The 23,204-nt window shown below is 42.7% G+C and overlaps 1 protein-coding gene across 4 annotated transcripts in view; it reads right to left on the bottom strand.

The window, feature by feature from the left end:
• dse (dermatan sulfate epimerase) overlaps positions 1-23,204 on the bottom strand; it is a 74,503-nt gene that overhangs the window by 17,793 nt on the left and 33,506 nt on the right. For all 4 annotated transcript variants that reach the window (XM_068025591.1, XM_068025593.1, XM_068025589.1 and 1 more), the window contains one exon: positions 12,213-12,466. In XM_068025591.1, coding sequence (XP_067881692.1) covers positions 12,213-12,466 — 254 coding nt within the window. The remainder of the gene's footprint in view (positions 1-12,212; positions 12,467-23,204) is intronic.

Raw genomic sequence — 23,204 nt, 5'->3', positions numbered from 1 at the left:
TTGAACAACCTGCCCCCTTATCTTGTGTTGAGGAAAATTCCTTCTTCAGAAGACTTGAACGCATGTGAAAGCAGCAGGGAGAAGAAAATCCCAAAAAGTGTGGGTGCGAGAACACAGCCCTGTTTCACGCCACTCAGGATAGGAAAGGGCTCTGATGAGGTGCCGCCATGTTGAATTGTCCCTTTCATATTGTCATGGAATGAGGTGATGATACTTAGTAGCTTTGGTGGACATCCAATCTTTTCTGGTAGTCTGAAGAGACCACGTCTGCTGACGAGGTCAAAGGCTTTGGTGAGATCAATGAAAGCAATGTAGAGGGGCAACTGTTGTTCGCGGCATTTCTCCTGTATCTGACGAAGGGAGAACAGCATGTCAACGGTCGATCTCTCTGCACGAAAGCCACACTGTGCCTCAGGGTAGACGCGCTTGGCCAGCTTCTGGAGCCTGTTTAGAGCGACTCGAGCAAAGACTTTCCCCACTATGCTGAGCAGGGAGATTCCACTGTAGTTGTTGCAGTCACTGCAGTCACCTAGTGGGAACCCTGAAATGTTACCCTGAAGAACCACACCAATTAAAATAATTATTTTTTTCTAAAATTGCAGCTTTATTACATTTTTGATAACATTTGGTGCTTGATATCACAAAACAACGACGAATATATGTATGTGAATAGAACTTTACAGCGTCCTCTTGAAAAGTCAAGTATCAAAATAGCATTGAAACAACAGTAGATACAAGATCAAGCTAAGACAAGAAAAATTCCCTGTTTGTTCTGAATCCTCCACCTGCCTGCATTTTGTTTTTAACATTTCCTGTTTTATCCTCTCCTTTTGGCTTATGATGAGAGCTGGTTCCTTATGGTGGTGGCAGTCCTCTTGCTCCCAGTGTTCCTCATTTTTGAGTAGGCAGTGTTGGCAAGCTGTTAAATCACAGTAGCTCACCAAAGCCAGTGCCAAAGCTTTCCTCAACCAACATCTATGCACACACATTACTCCCATTTTAAATGAATGAATGCTTGTGTTAAACTAACATAATGCAAACATTTAAGTCCACGAAGTAACGTTCAGAGGAAGTTAAGAGTACTTGGTTGAGATTATAGTAAACTAACACTAGATGGCACTATCTGGCATGGATTTTAGAGTGGCTCTCGTAACTTTAATAAAGAACTTTACACGATGTCTCTTTCTTTAAAATATAATTACTAGCATCTACAGGAACTAATAAGACTCCAGTGAATTAACAAGATGTCCAGGAATTCAACAAGGCCATATGGTGAGCCCTCCCGTTGATCAGTGGCCAGCCCAAACCAAGGCCCAGTGCCAGTGGAATGGAGGGGTTTCCACACATGATGGTGCTGACCCACATAACAGCAGCACACGTGAGGGCTTTGGCTGCCCTTTAGATATCACAGGAAGGCAGTAGAGACAGGCTGCCCGGGCAGCTGCAAAACAGACAGCCTGCAGCAGGCCAATCCAGTAACTTTAAGCCTCAAGATCTGATGGGTTGGGAACAGTTGAGAATTAAAAACCTCAAACCCGACCCTAACTCGCCCACTCTGCATTTAACTGAAGGGACCGGCCAACCAATCCACTCTCAGGAGGTGGGTCAGTCAGCAAAAACTTTTAAGGAGGCCACATGCCTCCATTTTAACAGGTTTTTTTTGATCTATTTCATCTGGATTCAGTAAACCAGGCAAGTAAAAGGAGGTCATAGAGTCATAGAGTTATACAGCACAGAAACAGGCCCTTCGGCCCATCGTGTCTGTGCCGGCCATACAGCACCCAACTATTCTAATCCCTTATTCCTGCACTTGGCCCGTAGCCCTGTATAATATGGCGTTTCAAGTGGTCATCTAAATACTTCTTAAATGTTGTGAGGGTTCCTGCCTCCACCACCTCTTCAGGCAGCGCATTCCAGATTCCAACCACCCTCTGGGTGAAAAAATGTTTCCTCAAATCTCCCCTAAACCTCTTGCCCCTTACCCTAAATCTATGCCCCCTGTTTCTTGACACCTCCGCTAAGGGAAAAAGTTTCCTCCTATCTAATCTATCAATGCCCCTCATAATCTTATACAACTCAATCTTGTCCCCCCTCAGCCTTCTCTGCTCCAAGGAAAACAACCCTAGCCTATTCAGTCTCTCTTTATAGCTGAAATGCTCCAACCCAGGCAACATCCTGGTGAATCTCCTCTGTACCTTCTCCAGTGCAATCACATCCTTCCTATAGTGTAGTGACCAGAACTGTACACTGTACTCCAGCTGTGGCCTAACTAGCGTTTTATATAGCTCCATCATAACCTCCCTGCTCTTATATTCTATATCTCGGCTAATAAAGGCAAGTATCCCATATGCCTTCCTAACCACCTTATCTACTTGTGCTGCTGCCTTCAGTGATCTATGGACAAGTACACCAAGGTCCCTCTGTACTTCCTAGGGTCCTACCATCCATCGTGTATTCCTTTATCTTGCCCACCAGCGTTTTTTCATGCCCTCTCTTCGCTCTCCTAATTATTTTTTTAACTACCACCCTACACTTTCTATACTCCTCTAGTGCCTCTGCTGTTTTCAGTGCTTGGGATCTGCCGTAAGCCTACTTTTCTTTCCTGATCCAATGCTCTATATCCCTTGACATCCATGGTTCCTTGGGCCTGTTAGTCCTACCCTTCGCCTTCACCCAACGGGTACATGTTGACTCCGGACTCTCACTATTTTCTCTTTGAATGACTCCCACTGATGTGATGTAGACCTTTCTGTAAGTCATAGAGTCATACAGCATCAAAACAAACCCTTCGGCCCACCGAGTCTGTGCTGACCGTCAACCACCCATTTGTACTAATCCTACATTAATTCCATTTACCCTCTCACATCCCAAACTTCCCTCAATTCTCCTACCACCTATCTACACTAGGGACAATTTTTACAATGGCCAATTTACCTATCAACACACAAGTCTTTGGCATGTGGGAGGAAACCAGAGCACCCAGAGGAAACCATCAAGTTTACGACAGGTGCAAGGTGGGAGGCTAGCCAGGAGAGCAGTGAAAGTCAATAACAGAATAAAGGTATGGATGAAGGTTTCAGTAGCAGATGGGCTGTGTCGAGATGGAGTCGGGCGATATTATAGCCCCACAATTAAAGCTTAAGCCTCCCTCGGCATGAGCTTGTGCTACTCATGGGATGATCCCAGCACCTCTTATCCGGTCTTGGCGAGCAGCCTCTGGGCCATGTGATTTTACATCACTTCCAGGAGGGTAGTCAGCCGGTGGGATTTAAACGAGGCCTGGCTGTTAAAATCATCTGGGCATCATTCTGCTATGGGAGAGCAGGAAATTAACTTACCAGCACGAATTCCCAGCAGGAACCCATCAGCAGTTAAAATCAAGTGTGAACATGTATTATGCAATTTATTTATTTTAACCTCAGTAAAAACATTTCCTAGATCTTTCTGAAGTTTTTTTGTACAAACATATATGGCTTTATCCTTGTGATAAATACTGGCTGCTGAGTCTAGACCGAGGGCTCACAGTCTCAGGATAAGAGACTGGCCATTTAAGACTGAGATGAGGAGAAATGTTTTCAGCCGGAGAGTTAGGAATCTTTGGAATTCTCTATCCCAGAGGGCTGTGGATACTCAGTCATTGAGTATATTCAAGATGGCAATGAATATATTTTTGGGGACTAAGGGGATCAAGGGATATTAGGATAGGACGGGAAAGTGGCATTGAGGGAGAAGATTAACCATGATCTTACTAAATGGCTGAGCAGGCTTGATGGCCAGATGGCCTACTCCGCCTCCTCCTATTTCTTAAGTTCCTGTGTTTAAGTTCTTATGTAATAAGTCAATGCTGGAAAAATTTACTGTAAACCCACTTGAAACATTTCCATTTTACACTCAAGTTTATTACATCTCTGTTTCACATAAACAATTATTGTTATTATGAACCACTGCCACAGATTTTAAAAGGATTTAAAAGCTTTATATTTTTGCATGCTCAGGGAAGTGAAGCACATCATTAGGATGGAAAATCACAGCCTGCCCAGCCACAATTGATGTATTCTCTGTGAGCATCAGATTGTGAAATCATCCTAATAAGTTGCATGAGAACTTGTAGTTAAAGGACATCTCACTTTATGACTCTTACTGATGTATCCCCCAGAGACAGGCTTTAACATTTATCAGATTTTCACTCTGGTTACAGATAAAGAAACAGTGCTGTTAAAAATGACAGTATTTCTAAGTAGGACAGCTGTGACCTTGAGGAGAAGTTCTAGAAGCCCTGCTTTTTCATGATCATATGACTAACAACCTCCATAAACATGCTGTAAGCAAAATGTCTACGTTTGTGGTTGACACAAGGTGGTGAGAGAAAGGGGAATGTTCTGAAGTGACATATGAGGACAGATTTCACAAACCTGTGCTCTCATGAGAAGCTTCACCCACCAGGAGCACGCATCAGGAATTTAGGCAGAGATCAAGGGGTCCTCTATAGGATAAGAAATCATGTGGGGTCCAGTGATCACCACATGTGAATCTCTGTTGTATGCTTGGAGTAGGCAATGCACTGTGTTGGGAGCAATGATTTGCTATACTTACCCTGGACTGTTCAAAGAAATCTTCAGTCACATTGGAATTGGGCAGCGAAACAGGAAGTACTATTTAATACTGAGATAATATAAGATGATTCATAATATTGAAAATATGATTACACAAAGGATGTATCATTAAACTAAGTGCAGCAAAGGAGGAGTTGAGTTTTTTTTAAATTCATTGACGGGATGAGGGCGTCGCTGGCTATGCCAGCATTTATTGCCCATCCTTAATTGCCCTTGAGAAGGTGGTGGTGAGCTGCCTTCTTGAACCGCTGCAGTCCATGTGGGGTAGGTACACCCACAGTGCTGCTAGGAAGGGAGTTCCAGGATTTTGACCCAGTGACAGTGAAGGAACAGCAATATAGTTCCAAGTCAGGGTGGTGTGTGACTTGGAGGGGAACTTGCAGGTGGTGGTGTTCCCATGTATTTGCTGCCCTTGTGTGTTGGTTCAATGAACATTGCAAGCCAGCAACTGCCAAAGCAGAAGTTAGAAGTAGTGTTGTGCTTTCCATTAAGACCTTAAGTCATTCACACCTTACAGGCAATGTTCCAGACACCACCATTACCATCCCCGGGTATGTCCTGTCCCACCAGCAGGACAGACCCAGCAGAGGTGGCAGCACAGTGGTATACAGTCAGGAGGGAGTTGCCCTGGGAGGCTTCAACATCAACTCCAGACCCCATGAAGTCTCATGGCATCAGGTCAAACATGGACAAGGTAACCTCAAGCTGATTACCACCTATTGCCCTCCCTCAGCTGATGACTCAGTACTCCTCCATGTTGAACACCACTTGGAGGAAGCACTGAGGGTGGCAAGGACGCAGAATGTACTCAGGGTGGGGGACTTCAATGTCCATCACCAAGAGTGGCTCGGTAGCACCACAACTGACCGAGCTGGCCTAGTCCCAAAGGACACAGCTGCTAGAATAGGTCTGTGGCAGGTGGTGAGGGGACCAACAAGAGGGAAAACCATACTTGACCTCGTCCTCACCAATATGGCTGTCGCAGATGCATCTGTCCATGACAGCATTGGTAGGAGTGACCACTGCACAGTCCTTGTGGAGACGAAGTCTCGCCTTCACATTGAGGATACCCTCCACTGTGTTGTGTGGCACTATCACTGTGCTAAATGGGATAGATTTCGAACAAATCTAGCAACGCAAAACTGGGCATCCATGAGGCGCTGTGGGCCAACAGCAGCAGCAGAATTGTACTCAACCACAATGTATAACCTCATGGCCTGGCATATCCCCCACTCTACCATCACCTTCAAGCCAGGAGACCAACCCTGGTTCAATGAAGAGTGCAGGAGGGCATGCCAGGAGCAGCACCAGGCATACCTCAAAATGAGGTGTCAACCTGGTGAAGCTACAACACAGGACTACTTGCAAGCCAAACTGCATAAGCAGCATGCAATAGACAGAGCTAAATGATCCCATAACCAACGGATCAGATCTAAGCTCTGCAGTCCTGCCACATCCAGCCGTGAATGGTGGTGGACAATTAAACAACTAACTGGTGGAGGTGGCTCCACAAATATCCCCATCCCCAATGATGGGGGAGCCCAGCACATCAGTATGAAAGATAAGGCTGAAGCATTTGCAACAATCTTCAGCCAGAAGTGCCGAGTTGATGATCCATCTTGGCCTCCTCCTGAAGTCCCCAGCATCACAGATGCCAGACTTCAGCCAATTCGATTCGCCCCGCTTGATATCAAGAAACAACATAAGATAATGGATACTACAAAGGCTATTGGCCCTGACAATATTCCAGCAACAGTACTGAAGACCTGTGCTCCAGAACTTGCCGGGCCCCTAGCCAAGCTGTTCCAGTACAGCTACAACACAGGCATCTACCCGGCAATGTGGAAAATTGTCCAGGTATGTCCTGCACACACAAAGTCCAAACTGGCCAATTACCGTCCCATTAGTCTACTCTCAATCATCAGTACAGTGATGGAAGGTGTCCATCCTGACTTGTGTGTGATGGAATACTCTCCACTTGCCTGGATGAGTGCAGCTCCAACAACACTCAACAACCTCGACACCATCCAGGACAAAGCAGCCCGCTTGATTGGCATCCCATCTACAAACATTCACTCCCTCCACCACCGACGCACAGTGGCAGCAGTGTGTACCATCTACACGATGCACTGCAGCAACGCACCAAGGCTTCTCAGACAGCACCTTCCAAACCCGCGGCCTCTACCAACTAGAAGGACAAGGGCAGAAAATGCAGGGGAACACCACCACCTGCAAGTTCCCTCCAAGTCACACACCATCCTGACTTGGAACTATATCGCCGTTCCTTCACTGTCGTGGGGTCAAAATCCTGGAACTCCCTTCCTAACAGCACTGTGGGTATACCTACCCAACATGGACTGCAGCTGTTCAAGCAGGCAGCTCACCACCAACTTCTCAAGGGCAATTAGGGATGGGCAATAAATGCTGGCCTAGCCAGTGACGCCCACATCCCATGAATGAATTAAAAAAAAGAATAAACATCGAGTACTATTTCACTTCTGTCACCGAAAACAGGTAATGGGAATGGAAAAGACATAAAGAAGGCTTTAAAGAAAGCCATATGGGTGGCCACAGCCCAATAAACTTTCTGTCATTTAAATGAATTGACAGAAAATTGGGCATTCAAACAGTAATGCTCCGCATATCCAAGCCCGGTTTTTCTCTATGCACTGCTTCTCGGCCCAGCATAAACAAGAAAATCTGCCACCTAATATGCAGACACGAAACCAAGTTTGACAGAACAGCCTACTGTCTCATGGCAATTGGATACTATGATACATCAGGTAGGTGCAAAGCAGATAGCCCTGTTTCCAATGCCAGCATTGTGCCATGCTTAAAGGACATGAAGGCCGAGAATGGGGCTCAGCTGGCCTTTGCTGCAATTAGCGGCATGTCCTCGCAATAAATGGTCCAGTTCTGCCACCATCTCCCTGATGAATCAGAGTAATTGCAGGTTAAAATTCCTCTAATAAACTCAGCTGTTGTGGCTCTGCCCTAAGATTGGATTGGAGGGTAACATTGGTGGCGCAGTCTGCAGTTTGATCTGCCTGGTCAGTCCCTCCATTGCTCCTCCTTTCTTTGCTCAAAAACATCTTAAGTAAAGGGGGAAATAATTGTGCTAATATTGATTATGTGCCAAAAAAATAACCATCAAACCACCAGGACTGGGAATTTCCTCAGAGATCAACAAAGCTCCTTCGCCATCAGTTTCCTGGAGGTAAGCATTAACCATCATTAACATGAGGAAATCTGGTTTCCATTGCACTTCTGTCAAAGCTATGGTAGCAAAGTGGGAGCAGCTCTGAGGAAATTCCCTGCTAAAGTGCAAAATCCCCAAAATAACCACATGCTGGCAAAGAAGGGGAAAGTAACAGTAAAACAGGAAAAACAAACTTTAGCAAACAGTTGGTCTTCTTATAGGCTCTTTAAATGCACTCAAGCAACCCAACCACTTGCTGTCCTGAATGATTAATCTATATGGACAGATTTATGATTCAGTGCGATTCTGGTGCAAATTCCAGGAAATTGTGAACTGACATCATTAGGATCTCATTTGAATATTGGAAGTGACAAACTAACCAGCACTTACAGCCACACTTGAAAAACCAATCAGAAAATGAAGTAGGAAGCCAAGTTGGAAAGGAAGCAGTATAAGGGTGGCACAGTGGCTAGCACCACAGCCTCACAGCTCCAGCGACCTGGGTTCAGTTCTGGGTATTACCTTCGTGGAGTTTGTAAGTTCTCCCTGTGACCATGTGGGTTTCTGCCAGGTGCTCAGGTTTCCTCCCATAACCAAAGACTTGCAGGTTGATAGGTAAATTGGCCATTGTAAATTGCCCCGAGTGTAGGTGGGAGAATTGAGGGAAGGTGGGGATGTTGGAGGAAATATGGGATTAATGTAGGGTTAGTATAAATGGGTGGTTGATGGTCAGTACAGACTCAGTGGGCCAAAGGGCCTGTTTCAGTGCTGTATCTCTCTATGACTAAGCAATCTTTGTGATGTTTCCAATCAATTACACCCATTTATCAGATGCAATTGATCTGAAAATTTACCATTAACTTACACAATAAAATGTCACCTTATTCAAGAAATGTGGAATCGATTGAAATATTTAAAAGGAAAATGAACAAAAAGCATCAATACCTCCTAATGTATGCTGAATGATAAAGGACTAGAGAACAAAAGGCAAAATGCTACAGGGATACTGGAAATCTGAAATAAAAACTGGAAATGCTCAGAATTTGGCAACATTTTTGGAGCGAAACAGCATTAATGTTTCAGGTTGATGATCTTTCATCAGAACTGGCAAAAAGTCATCAACCTGAAAAGCTCACTCTCTTTCTCTCTGCACAGATGCTGCCTGACCAGCTGAGTATTTCCAGTATTTTCTGCTTTTATTTCAAGAGGAATGGAGGTTTCTTGCACAGACAGAAGGAAAATGAAAATGTTCTGAATGTGTCCTATACTATGAGCTACAGGGGCTAATTTATATTCAAACAGAAACTACAGAAGATAAAGAGGCCATTCTGTCCATCATACCTTGGCTGGCTTTTTGTTAGAGAATTCCAAATCTGATACCACTGCCTTACTATTTACCCAATGTTCTGCAGCTTCCTCTGCTTCAAATATTTTCCCTTAAAAAAATGAAATGGCTTCAGAATCAATGGCCTAAAATTTCAGATCTCCAGCCTGGCAGAAGCAGGGTGGTAATACCCCAAAAATCATGGGAAAGGCTTACTATCTCATTCCTACGATCACTGTGGTTACATCAATGTATATAGGACCCCAGTTAATATATCAGGAGAGTTCTGGGTGAGAGCCCAGTCGACTGGGGGAACCGCAGGTAAGCTGTGATTTTTTTTGTGTGATGTCAGTAGGAATAGGAGTAATCTTCTGAGCCCCACAACCATACCTCGGGACGCTGCTGAGCTAGCTCGACACCTCGGTCTTGCCTCTCCCCCTTCTGGCAACTATCTGCAACTGCCAATGGGGTCCCAGGCAGCTGACCACCCTGTAACCCAGAACCAGCGAGTTGCCTCGGGACATCCATTTAGCTGGTCGCATTCTAAAGAGCTCCAGATCTCATAATTGCGGTGGTCTCTTTGCCACTGGAAACAGTGGTCAGCCTGCATGTTCTGCTGGTTGGCTGCCTAATAGTCATGACCACTTTCTGTGGTAAAGCATTAAAATGCTTGAACACTCCGCATAAAGAAATATCTGATAATCTCTTTCCCCAATCTCCATGGTGACAATGTTAAATTGATTACCCATCATCACTGACAGGCAAATTGTTTTTCCCTATTCACCTTAGCAAATTCCCTCATAATTTTAAAACCCTCAATTAAATCTCCTCTTAACCTTTTCTGCTCCAGTGGAAACAATCTGGATCCTCATAACTATAATTTCCAACCCTGGCATCATCCAGGTGAATCTACATTGCAAGCCATCTATGGCTTTAATGTATTTTCTATAATGGGATACCCAAATCTGCACACACTCCACAAACTGTGGCCAAACTACTATCAGTTTCCATTTCCTACTGTAGGGATATGGAGAGCACATAATGGCTAGGTCACAGTTAAATTAGATGCATAGATTTCAAAGTAAGTAGGTTCTCACAAAGAGAAAGAATGGGGCTCCCAAATCTAGAGTCCCCTGGATGTCAACGAGCATACAAAGTAGGATACAACATAAAAAGGAAAGCTTCTGTCGGATTCAGAGAGCTCCAGAAAACCTAGGACTATACAAAGTGCAGGGGTGAAATTAAAAAGGAAATCAGGAAAGCAAAGACAAGACATGAAAAATATTGGCAAGTTAAATCAAGGATGCTGTATAAATACATAAAGGGCAACAGGATAACTAAGGAAAGAGTAAGGCCTATTAGAGATCATAAAAGGAACCTATGTGTGGAGGCAGTTGACAAGCTCAAGGTTCTTAACGAATACTTTGAGTCTGTCTTCACAAAAGAGGAGGAGGAGGTAGTTAAGGAGAAGTATGAAATATTGGATGGGATAATCATGGGGTTTCGCCTCTTTGAAAGTAGATAAATCACCAGGCCTGGATGAAATGTATCCCAGGCTGTTAAGAGAAAAGAGGAAATAGCAGAGGCTCTGACCATCATTTTACAGCCTCTCTGGCTGCAAACATGGTGGCAGAGGACGGGAGGAATGTGAACATCGTACCATTGTTTAAAAAGGGAGAAAGGCATAGACCGAGAATTTACAGGTCAGTCAGCCAAACATCAGTGGTGGGTAAATTATCAGAACAAATTCTGAGGGACATTATAAATCATCATTCAGAAAGGCACAGATTAACTAAGGACAGTTTGCATAGATTTGTTAAGGGAAGGTCCTATCTGACCAACTTGATTGAATTTTTTGAGGAGGTAACAAGGGTTAATGAGGGCAGCGCATTTGATGTAGTCTATATGGATTTTAGTAAGGCCTTGATAGGGTCCTATATGGCAGACTGGTCAGAAAAGTAAAAACTCATGGGACCCAAGGGCAAGTGACAAGTTGGATCCAAAATTGGTTCATTGACAGAAAGCAAATGATAGTGGTCGATGGGTGTTTTTGTAACTGGAAGGCTGATCCAGTGGGTCCCTTTCTTTTCATGGTATATGTCAATAATTGAGACTTAAATGAAGGGGGCATGATTAAGGAGTTTGTAGTTGATACAAATATTGACCATGTGGTTGATAGTGAGGAAGAAAGTTGTGGACTGCAGGGAGGGATCAATGGACTGGTCAAGTTGGCAGCAACAAGGCAAACTGAATTCAATCCAGAGAAGTGTGAGGTAATGCATTTGGGGAGGGCAAACAAGGCAAGGGAATACACAATAAATGGTAGAATACTGAGAAGTGTAGAGGAACAGGAGGACCTTGGACTGTATGCCCAAAGATCCCTGAAGGTACCAGCACAGGTAGACACATTGCTTAAGAAGGCATACGGGATACTTTCCTTTGCTAGCCAAGGCATAGAATGTAAGAACAGGGAGGTTATACTGGAACTGTATAAAACACTAGTTAAGCCTAAGTTAGAGTACTGCATTCAGTTCTGGTCACTATATTATAGGAAGGGTGTGATCATACAAGGGTACAGAGGAAATTTACGAAGGATGTTTTCAGGAATAGAGAATTTTAGTTTTGAGGGAAGATTAAATAGGCTGGGGTTGTTTTCTTTGGAGTAGATGAAGCTCTGGGGAGATTTAATTGACGTATGTCAAAGGGGCCTAGACAGAGTGGACAGGAAGAACCTATTTCCCTTAGCAGAAGGATCAATATTCAGGAGGCATAGATTTACTGTAATTGGTAGAAGGATTAGAGGAAAGTTGAGGAGACATTTTTCCAGAGGGTGGACCTCACTGCCTGAAAGAGGTAGAGGCAGAAACCCTCACTGCATTTAAAAAGTGCTTGGATATGCACCTGAAGAGCGGTAACCTACAGGGCTAAGGACCTAGAGCTGGAAAGTGGGATTAGGCTGGATGGCTCTTTTCCAGCTTTTTACGTCTCTCCTGGCTTTTACATCCACTAACTTCATGAAGAGCCTTTATAACTTTTCTGCAACCATTACACACTTGTAATCACCAGAATTACATACCTTGATTCATGAGAATGAGGCTTCCAGTCAACAAGGCCACACAGTTGGTAGGTTGATGGTTGTGCAGATACTGAAATCCCCATCCGCGGCTGTAAGACTTTTCATACATATATCGAGAGGCATCAGTGATGACCTCCAGATACCTTTCCTGTTGAGTTCTGTTTAGTTGGTCATACAGGAAGTCATATGCAGTGGCAAAACTCACTAATGAGTGAGCCAGAGGAACCTCATCCCACGGAGCATCTTTCACCAGCCTTTGGAGAGGAAGAATGTAATTAGTACATTGAAATATAAAAATGCCCATCACTTAAAAACTGCTTGACCCTTTTAATATCTAAAATTGGCATTGTTAGCTATTGTCCTTAACAGTTCAGTCAAAAATAAGCTTTGGAATGTCTTGTCTGCAATGTGCCAATTCAGGGTGATTCCAAACATACAAGAAGATTCTCCAAATCTTTCAGGTTTGTCCCATCCACTGCCTAAAAGAGCCTTGCTGTAACCTGAGTCATTGTTTTACAGGATTAATCAGGAGGAAAAATTGGGAAGAGGGAAAAGGTCAAGAAAATGTATAATTTTTTCCAAATTAATTTATTTCCGGGTAGAATTGTAGAAATTAAAAACTGCAAAATCATGTCACTTTGACTGTGTTTTCCACATCACTTGGAATTATGGTAGAGAATATTATCTTACCCAAACTCTATTATATCATCCAATATATATGCACATCCATGCCAGAATGGTGGAAGAGAACATGCTAGAAAAATTAGAAATGTTAGAAAGGTAAAAACCCTTTCTAACATGTTCTCTTCACCACAGTTTGGCATGGATGAGCATACACATTGATTGATATTGTAGAATTTGAGTGTGAGAATAGTCTCTAACAGACTGCACACTAAAATTATAACTCCATTATTACAGCAGCTTTAAATGTGCAGAACAGTATCTCTATAACACTGTCTTGGGTAACATACAAAAAGCTGCAAAGGAACAAATAATTTTATTTGGTTTCTCTATTAGTGAAGGAACCATGAATTGAGTGTATTGTACCAGAGGCTGCACTATTATGGCATTATGCCATAAATATGTTTTCATAATAAATTTACACTGAAACGAAAGAGCATGGGAGTCAAATTTGTCAACATCATTAGTGCAGAATTGGCTGTTGATGCACTATGAGTCTGTTTCACACTATTGGTGCAGACTGATTTTACCTGCCATTGATGTAAATAGAGTTGGCCTACTGATTGCTACAACAATTAGAAATATGGCTAGTTATCAATCTTCTGTCATAGTGGCATCACAAGTTGAAAGTGTTCAAATCAGATCTCCATGTTTATCCCAGGATAACAAGGATTGATACAGTTGCACTTGAATATTCTGAAGTATGTCTGAAAAAAGGCTGCACAGAATACTGTAGTGAAGGTTCACAATTCTGCCTAGAGAAGTATTTTTCAAAAGTGTTGACTCTTCGAACATCCGCCCACCATCACCGCACCCATGCCACCCCCCCCAACCACTCCCATCACTCATGTGTTTAGCAGGATTCTAGCATAGGATCGCTATCTCCTGCCTTCCTTCCCATCTAGTGTAATCCCACATTAAAGGAGGGTCTATTTTTCTGAGTGTCCCTGCACAAAGCAAACATTCATCATGTACATATCCACAGTAACGATTCTAGTGCTTCCTAGTCTGACATATTATTTTGTCTTTCCCTCTCCAGCAAGAGACTGCTATGAACAGAGGGTAGCCACAGCTTCCACTGTGTATGTGATATCACTATTCATAATACAGGAGCTATAATTCTAGTAACAGCTTTCACTGGTCCAATAGGTGCTGGATTAGATAACATCAGTATTGTTTTTGCCTCATATCAATTAATGAAGACAAGCAAGACAGAGCTAAATGCACACTCAAATGGCATATTCAGGGAGCATTGTGTAATGCTTTCCACTGTCAGTGCACTTCTCTCTAATAGTAACTGAAGAAAATCAATGACTCAATGGCTAAATTGGTGGTAAAAGAAGAGCTAGCTTGTACAAGAATAAACATTTATTTATATAGCACCTTTCATGGCTTGGTCCTGTTGTATTGTAGGAAACACAGCAGCCAATTTGCACACCGCAAGCTCTCACAATCAGAAAATGAGATAATGATCAGAACACTGGGAAAACTTCCCAATTTTTCTTTGAATAGTACCATGGGATCTATTGCATCCATCAGAGGGCACAGTTTAATTCCTCATCCAAAGGACACCTCCAACAGTGCAGCATTCCCTCAGTAGTGTACTGAGGTGTCAACCCAGATTATGTGCTTAAGTGTCTGGAGTGAGGCTTGAACCCACAATCTTTGGATTCAGGGCCAAGAGTTTCCCTTTTAGTTGCTCTTTCAGACTGAGCCAAGGCTAACACCTAAAACCAAGAAATTTTATCACCACTGACTAACTGATGCTGGTTGATTCAGTCCAATGCAGAATCCATCAACAGATCCTCTAAAAGGTGCTTCTCCTAGAATACATGTATGTCTTTTCGTTCCCTCAGATTACATTTTTAATAAATTCTCTAACATAATCTACTGGGGATACAAGCTCCTGAGTACCAGCTACTCACCCTATGTATCAGGTATGCCTACCTACCGTATTCTTCTACCTACATTGATAGTGCACAAATCGTCAAGCATCCAGGATTCTCATGGCTCCTTACAATAACTTTGACCAGCCTATTCACTACAGTAACTTTTGCCTGATGAGGCTGGGTTAGGCCTCCAAGGGTCATAACTTGCGTTCTGTTTGCTCACCTTATTAACATTTTGAACATGGCACAGCTTATGGCACAGGCTTAAGTATCCCTCATTTGTACAGAATTCCTTAATCTACTATAGGTCTACGAACATCCAACTTTAAATATTTACTTGGCTAGCAACTAGAGGATCATTTTTCATGTACAGTGGATTTGCATTGAAAACTAAGCAACTTACTTGTCTTAGTCATAGCTGCCTTAGCGCAATTGGTTTGGCTGGGGCCAGTTGTTGTCACAAACATAGTGTGCTTCCCTCACCAGTCCACAGTTCTTCCCTCACTACTCCACAGTTCTTTTGCTTTCTACTGAGTCAAAGTTCATAACCTCAGCCATGATCCATCTTTCCACATAAAAAGTCAATTCAGAAGTAATTAATTGGCTGTAAAGCATTTTGAGACATTCTGAGGTTGTAAAAAGCATAAGCATAAGTTCTTTCTTTTGTTTCTCTGGTCAACTTTCTCTTGTGATGAGGTGTTGACACGTATCACTGGGTTAGGTGATGGAGTCCCATATGCCAACAAGTTTCTTCAGTGGAAAAGTGGGCAGATGTACATGGATGAGGTTAGCACTGGTGTCATCAGAAATCTCTTCTCTCATTTGTGTTGAGTATTTATCAAAGCTGCAAATAATTAAAGAGAGACCACAAGGAAACATAGCACCTGTGATCAGTTTCCAAAAATATTATGGAGCAAACATGCTCAGTTGGAACCCTCCTAGCTGATATCAACCCAGCATATTGGCTCCTCTACACCCCTTACTGAATGGAATGAACAGCATTGTCACATTGAGATTTCTGCCTATTTCTCCACAGAAAGGATTTGGAAAAAAGTTGTACTTAACTGTGGGATTTCACTCAACTTTAATGAAGCACTATGAAAGGTGGTTAAAATGCTAATACACTAGCTCGTTATTGAAGTTGTTCCCTCAAAGACTGCAAATACTTAGCAATTTGTCAGCCTGTCTCTATATGCAATAAATACCTCATACCCCATGCATTGGGAAGTGCCTGATTTTGGTGCCTGGCTGGGGTTATCAGGGATAGGTCCTCCCCTCCGATTGTGAGCAGAGGGACTTAAAATAGGGACAGAAACACACGTTGACAGTCAGGGGAGATGGAAGTTATTTTGTTTAAGTCAAGCAACACAATTCACTAATATGGGGACATGTAGCACAATCATTAATTTGTATTATTATATGAAAACAAGTTACAGAGGGAGCTTGAAGTGCATGTCCACAGGTCCCTGAACATAGGAGGACAGGTAAATAAGCTGGTTAAGAAGGTATATGGATATTTTCCTTTATTGGCTGAGGTACAGAATATAAGAGCGGGGACGTTATATTAGAACTGCATAGAACACTAGTTAGGCCACAGCTGGAGTACTGCAATCAGTTCTGGTCACCACATTATAGCAAGAACACATTCGCTCTGGAGAGAGTACAAAGGAGTTTTATGAGAATGTTGCCAGGAAAGAAGAATTTTAGCTATGAGAAAAAATTAGATAGGCTGGGATTATTTTCTGGAACAGAGGAGGCTGAGGGGAGATTTAATTGAGGTGTATAAAATTATGAGGGACCTAGATAGAGTTGATAGGAAGGACCTATTTCCATTAGCAGGGTGGTCAATAATCAAGGGGGTATAGATTTAAGGTAATTGGTAAAATGATTCGAGGGGGGTTGAGTAGTTTTTTCAACCAGAGGGTGGTGGGGGTCTGGAATTCACTGCCGAAAAGGGTGGTAGAGGCAGAACCCCTCATTGCATTTAAAACAAAACTTGGATATGCACTTGAGGCGCTGTAACCTACAGGGCTACGGATCAGAGCTGGAATGTGGTATTAGACTGAATAACTTTTTTCGGTTGGTATGGACATGATGGGCTCAATGGCCTCCTGCTGTGTTATAAAATTTGCTATGTTTTTTGCTATATTTTACACTGTTTGAAAGAGTGAGTTTGATAATAACTGCTGCTCTGTATGTTCACTCCCTGTCTGAGAAATAAAACTCTTGAATGACTCTTTCTGGTCTCATCTCACTCACCTTTAAACAGTCCAATTACTGCAAGATTTAATAAGCACGCATAAGGGCATATGTGAAAGACACAATATCCAATTCATATGCCAAGAGGTATACATTGTTACATCTGTTGGGTTATAAGTAGATACAGTGCACATCAACTCTGGAAGGTTAAATATGCTTATTGGAGTAACTGATGCCAATTCACCCAAGAAGGCATCTGCAGCAGACCCAAAATTGTTAGAAGCTGCTGAGCAGAATATTCTAAAAGGTTTTAAGAACACCTAAACATATAGGGGTATTCTGTAAATACCATTATAGAATCCGAGAATGATTCAGCACAAAAGATGTCCATTCAGCCCATTCATTGTGACTGTGCCAGCTCTTTGATAGAACTATGTAATTAACCCTACTCCCCTATTCCTTTCCCTTGTAAGAATATCAATATGTTTTACATTGCTTTTGTTTTAATAGAGACAAAACTATAATATGGAATGGATTTGTTTAAATCCCATTTTCAAAAGCCCATCTCAAAACTGCTGATAAGAGAAGCTTCTGAAGCACTGGCTTTTATCATAGTAGGGGGTCTCATGAGTCCATAGATCAGAGGATTGTTTACATCAAAGGATGGGTTGGTGGGGAGAGGGGAAGTAAATAAATAATGCTCCAGTGTTAAAAGGGTATGACTAAGGCTTCTTATCTCCATTTGGTAAACTATTTGAAACAAATAGTTGTAAAATATGAGGTAAGGGTTGGCGGGAAGAGAACCATAAACCAAAATGGCATTAAGACAGGGGCCACGTTTTACTTAGTTGAGAAAAGGAAAGAAAGAAACCCTGGGAGACTTGGAGAAGCCATCATCACAATTTTTCATTAAATTTTACACAGTAAGTTTTGGACACAGGACAAACACACACTTTTCTGTATGGTTTGTTAGGGTATTTTTAGATTACTGATTTGTCGGAAATAAATGAAGTGAATTATCAAACATATTACTGTCTCTGGTTGTCTGAATTGTTAAAATTGTTAAAAAGGATAGGGACCGGATATCCAACAATTGGTGAGTCAGCCCAAGAGCTGAGATAAGTAATTATTACTGTTCCAACTCGATGTTAGGAAGTTGAAGTTTCCCATTATCACTACTCTATAGATTAGATTAGAGATACAGCACTGAAACAGGCCCTTCGGCCCACCGAGTCTGTGCCGAACATCAACCACCCATTTATACTAATCCTACACTAATCCCATATTCCTACCAAACATCCCCACCTGTCCCTATATTTCCCTACCACCTACCTATACTAGTGACAATTTATAATGGCCAATTTACCTATCAACCTGCAAGTCTTTCGGCTTGTGGGAGGAAACTGGAGCACCCGGAGAAAACCCACGCAGACACAGGGAGAACTTGCAAACTCCACACAGGCAGTACCCGGAATCGAACCCGGGTCCCTGGAGCTGTGAGGCTGCGGTGCTAACCACTGCGCCAAAGGTTCGTGTATCTTTATGTAATTTGCCTGAAAATTTGCACTTCTATCTTCTTCCCACTATTTGGTTTTCTATATCATACACCCAGCAGCTTAATAGTTCCTCTATTGTTCCTTCCTTCAATTCATTCCATCTTCGCTGCCTTCGGAGAATACTTGGCATCAGGTGGCAGGACTATATCTCCAACACAGAAGTCCTTGAAGCGGCCAACACCCCCAGCTTATACACACTACTGAGTCAGCGGCGCTTGAGATGGCTTGGCCATGTGAGCCGCATGGAAGATGGCAGGATCCCCAAAGACACATTGTACAGCGAGCTCGCCACTGGTATCAGACCCACCGGCCGTCCATGTCTCCGCTATAGAGACGTCTGCAAACGTGACATGAAATCGTGTGACATTGATCACAAGTCGTGGGAGTCAGTTGCCAGCATTCGCCAGAGCTGGCGGGCAGCCATAAAGACAGGGCGAAATTGTGGCGAGTCGAAGAGACTTAGTAGTTGGCAGGAAAAAAGACAGAGGCGCAAGGGGAGAGCCAACTGTGCAACAGCCCCGACAAACAAATTTCTCTGCAGCACCTGTGGAAGAGCCTGTCACTCCAGAATTGGCCTTTATAGCCACTCCAGGCGCTGCTTCACAAACCACTGACCACCTCCAGGCGCGTATCCATTGTCTCTCGAGATAAGGAGGCCCAAAAAGAAAAAAAAAGAAAAGAATTGTTCCTTAATTCAAGCCAAACAGACATTGCCTTTGGCCCCTCAACTATATTATCCATGTTGCTATCCCACCTTTTTATCCATCTTCAACTTTCCTGAATACCTTGTAGCCAGGAATATGAAGTTCCCAATCCTCCCTGTCTTTCAGCCAGAACTCTGTTATTGCCACTATATCAGAGTTCCATGTGGCTGCTTATGCCTGCAACTTACCTACCTTATTTACCTTCTCCATGCATTTACATACATGGAGTGCAAACCCATTTAAAACTGCTTCGCATTTGCTCTCCATCTGATCTCTCCTATTCCCAAACTATTCATTACTCCAGTACTACTTGCCTATCTAAATTCTCAATGCACCGTGTGCATCCTCTCTAATGTTTCATTCTGCTATCGACTGCCAAATTTGTTTAAACCCTCATCCACTGGACTCGTTAACCTTCCAACATAGACATTGATTCCAGTTCTGTTGAGGTGCAACCTATGAACCCTGAACAGCACCCTCCTGCCCCAGAGCTGGTCCCAATGTTATAGGAATGTGACGCCCTCCATCCTGCACTATTTTATTCAATCATTCTTACACTCACTTGTGCGTGGTACTGGGAGTAATCAGAGTTTACTACCTTTAAAGATCCTAGATCCTGAAACTCTGACAGCAGGGCCTCACCCCTTTTCCTTCCTATGTCATTGGTTATCACATGGAGCCCGATTTATAGCTGTTCCCCTTCCCTCACCTCAAAATGTTCCGCACCCGCACAGTGCTATCCTTTACCCTGGCATCAGGGATACAATACACCATTTGGGACTCATGTCAGCGGTTGCAGAATCATGGGCACAGTTACATTTGCCTTTAAGAATATCTGCTGATGTACACCAGTGCAATATTACAGAATGAACCTAGACAAAGTGTTTCATTGATTTTACTAAAGATAAACACCAAGAAATGTTTCAGACAATCTGAAAGGAATTTAATCTGCTTTTACAGTGGCAACCAAAGTACTGGGTTCTGAATTACATGAAAAATGCCTTAATATCTGCTTTGTCTTACAACTGGATCAAATTTATTCTGCTATCATACAGTGTCTGGAAAACATAAGGGCTGTCTTAACTCACAATTTAATTTTCTCTGTTCTAATTAGCTCCTCTTTTGCATTGCAAGAAAGAAAAGTTCAAATCAGTTTTGAAAGGCTTCCTGGAAAAATTACATTTATTTTGAATTGGGGCCAACGATGAGTAGAACAGCTGCGCATCGCATTTGTCAAAAGATGTCATGAATAAGTCATGCAATGATGTCCTTCAATGTAATTTATATCATTTTTGTGCTGTGAGCTTGGAAATAATGAAGAACAACTGCCAACCATTTTTTTTTGTGAAAACGCTGCATCTTTTAAATAATGTAAACAGATCATTTACTGAAAATTGTTTTATTTCCAAATTTGTCCCCCCTCCCTTGAAGCTTTTGACACATCACTGGGTCACTGTTCCATAGGTCTTGGCCACCTTCTTAATATGTGAATCTGAACAAAGAAAGCTGTCAACTATTTGACAATACAAGTTACAAGTGACATCCTTTATCTTTATCCCTCCTTGTCCTTCTCGACCTTCCCTGCAGTCTTTGATACGATTGATCATATCATCCTCCTCCAATGTCGTCTAGCTTGGTGGGTCTGCACTTGCTGATTCCATCCTTATTTATCGAATTGTAGCCAGAGTATCACTTGCAATGTATTCTTTTCCTGCTTGTGCAGTTACATCTGGTGTCCCCAAAGAATCTATCCTTGACGCTCTCCCATTTCCAGTTACATGCTACTGCTCGGCAATGTCATCCAAAAGCATAGCGTTAGTTTTTACGTATAAACTGACGACACCCAGCTCTACCTCACCACCAACTCTCTCAACTACTCCACTACTACTAAATTGTCAGACTGTTTATCTGACATCCAGTACTGAATGAGCAGAAATTTCCTCCGACTCAATATTAGGAAGACTGAAACCATTGTTTTCGGTCCTTGCTCCAAACTCCGTTCCCTACCTACCAACTCTATCCCTCTCCCTGGCAACTGCCTTGAGATTAAACCAGTCTGTGCGCAACCTTGGTGTCACATTTGACCCTAAGATGAGATTTTGACCACACATTCACACCATCACTAAGACCACCTATTTCCACCTCCGTAACATCTCCTGACTTTGCCACCTCAGCTCACCTGCTGCTGAAACCCTCATTCATGCCTTTGTTACCTCTACACTTGATTATTCCAATGCACTCCTGGCTGGCCTCCCACCCTCCTACCTTATGCAAATTGGAGATCATCCAAAACTCTACTGTCTATGTCCTTATTCACACCAAGTGCCTTTCCCCTATCACCCCTGTGCTCACTGACCTACTCTGGCTCCCGATCAAGCAATGCCTTGATTTTAAAATTTTCATCCTTGTTTTCAAATTCCTTCATGGCCTCATCCCTCCCTACCTCTGTAATCTCCTCCAGCCCCACAACCCTCCGAGATATCTGCGCTTATCTACTTCTGGCCTCTTGAGCAACCCCTATCTTAATTGCTCCACTATTGGTGGTCATGCCTTCAGCTGCCTAGGTCGCAAGCTCTGGAATTCCCTCTCTAAAACTCACAGACTCTCTACCTCTCTTTTTTACTTTGAAAGTGCTTCTTAAAACCTACCTCTCCGACCATTTGCCCTAATATCACCTTATGTGGCTCAGTTTCTAATTTTGCCCTACAACGCTTCTGTGAAGCACCTTGGGCCTTTTTATTGCATTAAATGGACTATATAAATATAAGTTGTTGTTGTTATGGAACATTACAGTCATGCTCAAACCCAATACCCACTCATGCATACTTCTAAAAGAATTGTTGGATAGCAATGTAAACCAGGAACCTTGGTCATTCCACGGCTGTCCCAGGAGTGCTGAGGTCAGTTGCAGCACGCATACTACAAAATATTGATCAAACCTGGCACTTTTCTAGTCTATATGGTTCAATTAGTCACAGCCTTCATTAGTTGAGGAATAACCGCATAGTGAAGGAGCCCTTAGGTAACAGTGATCATAATATGATTGAATTTCATGTTTGAGGGAGAGATGGGTGAATCTAAGACTAGTGTTTTAAACTTGAATAAGGGCATTTATCAGGGCATGAAAGCAGAGCTGGCCAAAGTAAATTGGCAAATTAGGTTAAGGGATAGGTCTGTAGCGATGCAGTGGCAGACATTTAAGGAGATATTTCAGAATACTCAGAAACAATACATTCCAGTGAGAAAGAAAGACTCTAAAGGAAGGACACTCCATTTGTGGCTAAGGAAGTTAAAGATAGTATCAAATTAAACGAAAAAGCATATAATTGCGTAAAGATGAGTGGTAGGTCAGAAGATTGGGCAGAGTATAAAGAACAGCAAAGAATGACAAAAAGGTTAATAAGGAGGGAGAAATTCAAGTACAAGAGAAAGCTAGCTGGAAATATAAAAACAGATAGTAAGAGTTTCTACAGGTATTTAAAAAGGAAAAGGGTAAGTAAAGTGAGCACTGGTCTTCTAGCGAGTGAGTCTGAGGAATTAATCATGGAAAATAAGGAGATGGCGGATGAATTGAACAGATATCTTGCATCTGTCTTCACCGTAGAGGATACAATAACATCCGAGACATAATTGTAGAGCAGGAGGTGAAAGGGAGAGAGAAACTTTAAACAATTACAATCACCAGGGAAAGGGCACTGAAAAAATTATTAAAACTAAAAGCTGTCAAGTCCCCAGGACCTGATGGACTTCATCCCAGGGTCTTAAAAGAAGTGGCTGCTGAGATAGCAGATGCATTGATTTTAATTTTTCAAAATTCTCTAGATTGTGGAAAAGTCCCATCTGATTGGAAAATAGCGTGACTCCTCTATTCAAGAAAGGTGGGAGACAGAATGCAGGAAACTACAGGCCAGTTTGCTTAACATCTGCCACAGGGAAAATGCTGGATTCTATTGTTAAGGAGGT

The sequence above is a fragment of the Heterodontus francisci genome, chromosome 3, assembly GCF_036365525.1.
Source record: "Heterodontus francisci isolate sHetFra1 chromosome 3, sHetFra1.hap1, whole genome shotgun sequence".
In the NCBI taxonomy this organism is placed as follows: Eukaryota; Metazoa; Chordata; class Chondrichthyes; order Heterodontiformes; family Heterodontidae; genus Heterodontus; species Heterodontus francisci.
This window is presented reverse-complemented; position numbering and strand designations above follow the sequence as displayed.